Genomic DNA, 6754 nt, shown 5'->3' on the forward strand with positions numbered 1-6754 from the left:
CCCCCCCCCCGCACCGGGCTCCCCGGTCTCCCCGGCAACCCAGCTAACTTCCTCAGTCTTCGTGGCCTCCGGCAAGCCGGTGGACTAGGAGGGCGGCCCGGTCCGCGTTGTCAGAGAAACGTAGACGTACCGCACGGGAGGTGGGAGGTGCTGCGGGTGGGGGTTGGGGGCTCCTGGGTAGAGAGCCCGGGGCGGGGAGTGGCCTTGCCTAAGCGGCCAGGGGCGCGCACACCGGGAAGAAGGTGGAGAGACGCGCGGGGGGGCCCTCTGCCTGAGGCAGCGGCAGAGGGGTGTCCTGGGGGCTGCAGGGCTGGGGGGCGGGGCTGGGCGGCGCCTGGTCCAGGCGCGCGGGGCGCGGGCGGGGTGCGGGCAGCCGCGCGTCCTGGGAGGGGCGCCGCGGGCTGGGGAGGGGGCGCGCGCCCTGCGCTCCTCCGCGCCGCATCGGTTCCCGGCGCGGGGCGGCGGCGGGAGGCGGAGGATGCGGGCTTCGGCGGCGGCGGCGGCGGCGCGGGCCCGGGAGGACGCGGGAGGATGAGGAGGAGGCCGGCGGTCCGGCCGCGCGGCGCCGGGAGGAGGCGCAGGCGGCGGGGGCGGCGGCGGGCGGCGGCGGGCGCGCGGGGTGCGGGCCGGCTCGGGCGCGGAGGATGAAGTGGAGCGTCCGCGGGGCCTGCGCCGCGCTCTCTTCCTGCCTCCTGCTCGCCTGCGCGCTCAGCGCCGCCGCCGTCGGCCTCAAGTGCTTCTCGCTGGGCTCGGAGCTCCGCGGGGAGCCGTTCCGGCTGGGGGCGGCCGCCGGTGCCTTCTACTCAGGGCTGCTGCTAGCTGCCGGCCTCTCGCTGCTCGGCGCCGCCCTGCTCTGCTGCGGGCCCCGGGAAGCGCCCCTCGCGGGACCGGGGTCGGGCCCCGGGCTCGGGGTCTCCGCAGCCTCGGGAGGCTCTCCAGAGGCTGCGCCGGGCGAGCCTGGGGCCGCAGTCGGGCCCCCGGGGCCGGTGAACAGCCAGAACCTGCTCCTGCTCGGCGTCCTCGTGTTTATGCTTGGTGTCCTCAGCGCCTTCGCGGGCGCCGTGATCGACGGCGACACCGTGTCCCTAGTGGAGCGCAAGTACTCCCACTACTGCCTGCCCCCTCGCGCGCCCGCCGCGGCCCCGGGCCCTGCGGCTGCCGCCCCCGGCCCAGCCCCCGGTGCACCGCGCTCCCGCAGCACCTTGGACAGCGCCACGTCCGCCAAGTGCCGCCAGCTGAAGGACTACCAGCGGGGCCTGGTGCTGTCCACCGTCTTCAACTCGCTCGAGTGCCTCCTGGGCCTGCTCAGCCTCCTGCTGGTCAAGAACTACAGGTCGTCACAGGCCCGGCGTGGCCGGCGCGGCCGGCGGAGGGGCAGTCGGGCCCTGGCGCGGCCCCGAAGCGGCCCGGGTCTCCGAGTGCAGCTGCCAGCCTCCCGGGTGCGGCGGGGCCGGCGGGGCCGGCGGGGCCGACGGCTGCAGCCTCGCCCGAGTGAGGCTTCCATTCTGTCTCCAGAGGAGTCGGACTTCGCCGCCCCCGGGGACTGCGTGGGATTCGCAGCTCACCAAGCTGTCTCCTACATCAACGTGGGCGTCTTGCACGCGTCAGACGAGGCAGGTGTGGAGGTGTGCTGCGGCGGGCACCCGTCTGTGGAGCTCCCGGGCTACGCGCCCTCGGACCCCGACCTCAACGCCTCCTACCCCTACTGCTGCCGGCCGCCCTGCAAGGCGGCGCGCCCCTGGGAGCCAGGCCTGGCCTGCTGAACCCAGGACAGACCGCGCAGCGCTCCTCCCCACCCGCCACCACCGCGAGGAAGCCGGGGCTGGCAGGGCGCAGAGTCAGGCCACAGCCTTGGGAGCGCGTCTTCAGGGCCTGTCAGCCCAGCGTGGGGCCTCCCGGCCATGGGACAGCCCTCTGGTATTACCATGTCTGTGTCTGGGAGGTTTCTCTTCCCTTCTGTGTTTCTTCGTATCCAGATTCCATTTTAAAGTTTACAATAAATGTTTGGGGTTAGCTTGCCCCAACCGCACTTCTCCTTGGCAAGTCCGTTCCCTGGGGCGCCGCTCCCAGGTCCCGGGTGAAAGCTGCCCCGCCGGGAGATTCTGGGGGAGGAAGACTCCTCCGGCCCAGAGGACAGGACAACTCCAGGAATGAAGGCGTGGGAAGCACCTGACAGCAACACTTTGTACACGGATGTGCCTGCTTTGTTGATAATTTCTTACTGTAAAGCTCCATAAACAGTGGAAATGTTTGGTAAATTTATTGCAGTTTAAACTTGGTGAGTCCCTTTATTAAATCAGTTGCTATGTTATTGGCGTTGGAGGGTGTCTGCACACGGACCCAGGTGGGGGAATGGCTGAGTCGGCCACTCAGTTTTGGATCCCAGCACCTGTGGCCCCCGGGCGGGCGGGTGGAACTGGCCTCCTGTGACGGGAGCGTGCTGTGCCAGGTCCCATACGTGTCTTTTTTTGGAAACTGGTGATGAGGTTCCTATGGCAAAACTGGGCTTATTTTTGGTTAATACATGTGAACAACCCAATCCTATTTTGGAAAACCACAGTCATAGTTTTTTTCTGGCAAAGATTACTTTCCTGTTGATTAATTCATTAATCTGGGAATTGGAGCTTCGTAGCATTTCATTTTAAATATACCCCTTAATGGATGTGAAGGCCCTGGTTTTAAAGCGTCAGGACATGTGTGTGTACTTACACGCACCGGGTGCCGGTGAAGATGCTGGGAAGCGAATGTCCATGCGTTGTGGAGGCCTGGCTGGGAGCCAGGCTGGCTGAATCTCGGGAACGGTGATGCCGTTTCCACAGGCTGGAATTGTGGTGTCAGGCAGGTATGTGCTGACTCGGAACTTGCCCAGAGCAGAGCCCTCCCTGGCTCAAGGAAGGGGCTCTCCTGTAGAACAAGGTGGGGACACACTGGTGCTCTGCCCGGGGTGAGCACCATGCAAACACTTGAAGTGAGGAAAGCAGATGAAATGAGATGTCGCTAGTGCTGAGTGTCCACTCCTCTGGCTGTGACAAAGTGCCCAGATTGAGGGGTGGAGGTAGAGCTTCCAAGTGCAGGCTCTAGAATGAGACTTCTCCTCCGCTCCGGGGCGCTGTGTGCAGAGCCAGAGGTCCCCTGGGCCCCGGATGACCGAGGCCACATCCCGGCTGGGATGTGGCCGGGCTGTTGCACTGCCGCAGAGGAGTGGAGACCTGTCACCATGCAGTGGTGACAGACCCGCTGGCCTGATATTCCATGTCTGTGAAAGTCAAGTATCTGATCAAAGAGGCAACGAGCCAATGTCCTGTCCTTGACACATCAATGCCACCAGAGGAGAAATGGTCACTCACGTTCAGTGTGCTGGGTTCTCTTCACATGCATGTTCACATCAGGCCTCTGGACCGGCCAGGCCGAGAGCACAGGCACGCTGCCCAGCTGGTCCTTGCAGCCTGAACCCCACCCCCAACCCTGGCCATCAACCTAAAGCAGCAAATGGGACAAGTGGCAGCTGAAGTGGCTGTGAAAGTGTTTCCCATCTGTTTCAGTCAAACCAGGCCCTTGCCGCTCCCCGGGCAGCTCAGGCCTGCGTGGTGGGGGTCCAGTTAGCACGGTCCCAGTGGGGCGCAGGGTCTGGAGGGGCACACAGGACAGGGACATGAGGCATCAGACCTCCCCACACGCTCTGTGTGGCTTACATGTCAGATGCCCTTATGTGTCTCAAATGCACATCAAAACCAGCAGCCTCTCTAGAGTGTCAGACGCGTCTTGTGATGGAGCAGAAGGTAGAGCAGGGCCGACGGGGCTGCAGGGCTGGTGCCAGCGGCATCTTCTGTGTTTGGCCGGGAGCAGAGAGCCTCTGGGCCTGGACAGCTGCTGTGCCCCTAGTGAACTTCTATGTGACCAATGAACCAGGTGACAGTTTTTCAGGTGTCAGTGTTTCTAGCTTCACGAATACTCTGAACCTTTTTACAGAGACTGATATAAGGATGTGAGATACCAGAATTTTATTTTTGAAAGTTTAATACAGGAAACAAAGTCCCAAATATCCCTAAGCTGAAGTTGTTCCCAAGTGCGGTCCTCAGGGAGCGCACGAAGTCACGAAGGTCCCCGCAGCCCCAGGACCTGCTTCCCCAGAGGGCTCCAGCCTCGGGGGTCACTGCGCCCCCTGCAGCCCTCCGTCCACGCTCATGCTGCCCTGCAAAGTGTAAGTCAGTGCTTTCGGAACGGGTTTCCTGTGCTCCGTGGACAACAGTGCCAGTCCCCAGGCCTTTCTTAAAATTAGGCCTCTCTTAAAACATAACACAGAGACCAAGCCAAAGTCCACCCTGTGTCCTGAAGGAAGGCACACGAACAGACTGGGCCTCGGGCACCTGCCCACGTGTGGCCCCTGAGGCAGAGGGGCTGTGCCTTTGGCAGCACAGACCCTGACTGGCTTTCTCACTGAAATTCAGTGAGACAATCATGCACTTTAAAAAATCAGTCAGATGATGTTGGTGGAAATCAAACCGCTGGTGATTACATTTTTATTCCTAGCAGGTGTCATGACCCAGTGAAGGTGGAAGCCTCCAGGGCGCACCCCCCCCCCCGTGAACACATGTGGGCACAAGTGCACACACACACAGGAGTGCACACAAAGCACAGAACCACACTGGTGTACATACATGTGGGCACAAACACACGTGCACACACGTGTGTGCTCACACTGCCTCCGGAGTGTGTCTGAGGGGCCCCCTGCCACAGCTCTGTGGGTGTGCACATGAGGAGCGTGTCCTGGAGGGTGGCTGGTAGGTGCTGAGCCACACGGCAGCCCTGCCACAGCCTGGAGGGACAGGTGGGGGCATGCCCCTCACCAGGTGACAGACAGTGCAGACAGGGCAGCTGGTCACACTGGGGCACTGGCGCTGTGCCCAGCCAGCTGAGTCTCAAGCCCCAGGTGAGTCTGTGTAGGACAGACACTGTGTTTGGTTGATGCTGACCCTTGGGGTCGCCTTGGGGTCGCCTTGGGGTCACGCTCCCACCGGAGCACGGCTGGCACCTGCCGTGTGGGCCTCCTGGTTGTCTGTACCCACAGGCACCATGTTCCCACTGTGGCACAACGGAGGAGAGGCAACAGAGACCTGGAGAACAGTGGATCCGGTTCACGAACACACTGTATGTGCCTGTGTACCTGTTTTTAAACATAGCACAGAACCCAAGGCAAAGTCCACCACTGGTGTACTTTGGTAAACCTAATGTCTTCGCTAAACTGGCTACTTTTCAGCACAGGAACGAAACACCAATCACACGGAAGAGCGAAGCGTGACTCAGGAACTAGCCTGCATGTACTAATATGTCCTCAACGGGACTTCTCTTGAGGATCCCCGCGCCGCAGGGAGGTCCGGTGATCCCCGTTCAGAGGTGGGTGTGCCACAGTTTCCCTACAACACCCAGGTTTAGCGGGAATCTGCTCACACACAAGTGTCTGTCTGGAGAAGCCCCATCTCAGGCTGCCACTTCGACTGCTGTGGATCCTCAACTGCGTGTCAAGTGAACCCTTGTTGCCACGGGGTTTGTAAAACCTGGGTCAAGGCACTGTGCACTCGCAGAGGAGTGCCTGCCTCCCCTCCCGTGGCCTCGTCCCGGCCCTGCAGACCTGCCTGGAGGCACCGAGGGCGGGAGGGTGGACAGAAAGCCGGTGAACTGTGGTCATTCTGGCCCTGCAGCCCACCCGGGTCTGCCCACGCCCAGGAGAGGAGCCCCCACCTGCCTGCCCACCTTTCTCCTGCCCCTGCCAGCCTGAGTTTGGCTTCCACATCTGCCACGGACCTTACACTCCCCAAAGCACCAGCCTGCTCCCTTTCTTGATCTCCACTCCTGATTCGATGTTTTCCCACTCAGAAACTTGCAAGAACTGTCATTTTCCTGAAGGAAGGTAATATATTTCCTGAACCTGGCCCAGCCCAACGCTCTAGCTTTCTCTTTGGGCCTCCAGGGCCCAGGGGCAAATGGACAGGTGTTCTCACCTGTGGGGGTCCCGTGCATGAATGAATAGGTTACAGGTCTAGTGACGGAGGTTGGTGCTGCCCGGACCACCTCAGGGCCTGGAGCATCTCAGGGCTCCATCCCCTGTTTTTTCCTGGCTTCTCGTGGCTGCTGGTTAGTGTCCCTTGGCTTGAATGCTCATCACCCCCATGTCTGCCTCTGCCTTCACATGGCCATCTCGTACGTCTGTGTCTGTCTGTCTCTTATAAGGACACTGTCACTCAGTGTAGGTCCAACTCTAATCCAGTCTGATCTTCAAATACTCCATTTCTAAATGAGGCCATGTTCTGGGTGGACCAGCATTTTGGGGGGATGGGACTGAATCCAGTATAGAACTCAGTCAAGGTTAGTGGTTCACTCCTCTCTTCTTGCATGGGGCTTGCCCTGGAGGCCTCAGGGGCCAAGGCACCCTTGCTTGGGCCAGGGCCCCCTGAGGGTGAAGTGGGAGCTTTATCAGACCAGGGTGTTCATGAACCTGAATGTTCCTGTCCAGTGGATATTTGGGCTTTTTAAAAAAGATTTTATTTTTAGAGAGAGGGGAAGGGAGGGAGGAAGAGAGAGAGAAACGTCAATCGGCCACCTCTCGCACCCCCCCAGCCAGGTACCAAACCCACAACCCAGGCCCGTGCCCTGACTGGGAATCGATCTGGTGACCTTTCTCTTTGTGGGACAGCACCCAACCCACGGAGCCACACTGGTCACAGCTGGATGAATATTCTTTGAGACGCTCAAATGT

The 6754-nt window shown here is 61.2% G+C and overlaps 1 protein-coding gene across 1 annotated transcript; it reads left to right on the forward strand.

Annotated features, from left to right (window-relative positions):
• The first annotated feature begins 642 nt into the window (after positions 1–642).
• On the forward strand, positions 643–2247 carry TMEM271 (transmembrane protein 271). The gene has a single exon (XM_037050190.1). The coding sequence runs from the start codon at positions 645–647 to the stop codon at positions 1761–1763; it is 1119 nt and encodes a 372-aa protein (XP_036906085.1). The 5' UTR covers positions 643–644; the 3' UTR covers positions 1764–2247.
• Positions 2248–6754: the final 4507 nt, after the last annotated feature.

Source organism: Sturnira hondurensis, unplaced genomic scaffold, assembly GCF_014824575.4.
Source record: "Sturnira hondurensis isolate 20B ecotype Veracruz unplaced genomic scaffold, ASM1482457v3 Scaffold0000780, whole genome shotgun sequence".
Classification (NCBI taxonomy): domain Eukaryota; kingdom Metazoa; phylum Chordata; class Mammalia; order Chiroptera; family Phyllostomidae; genus Sturnira; species Sturnira hondurensis.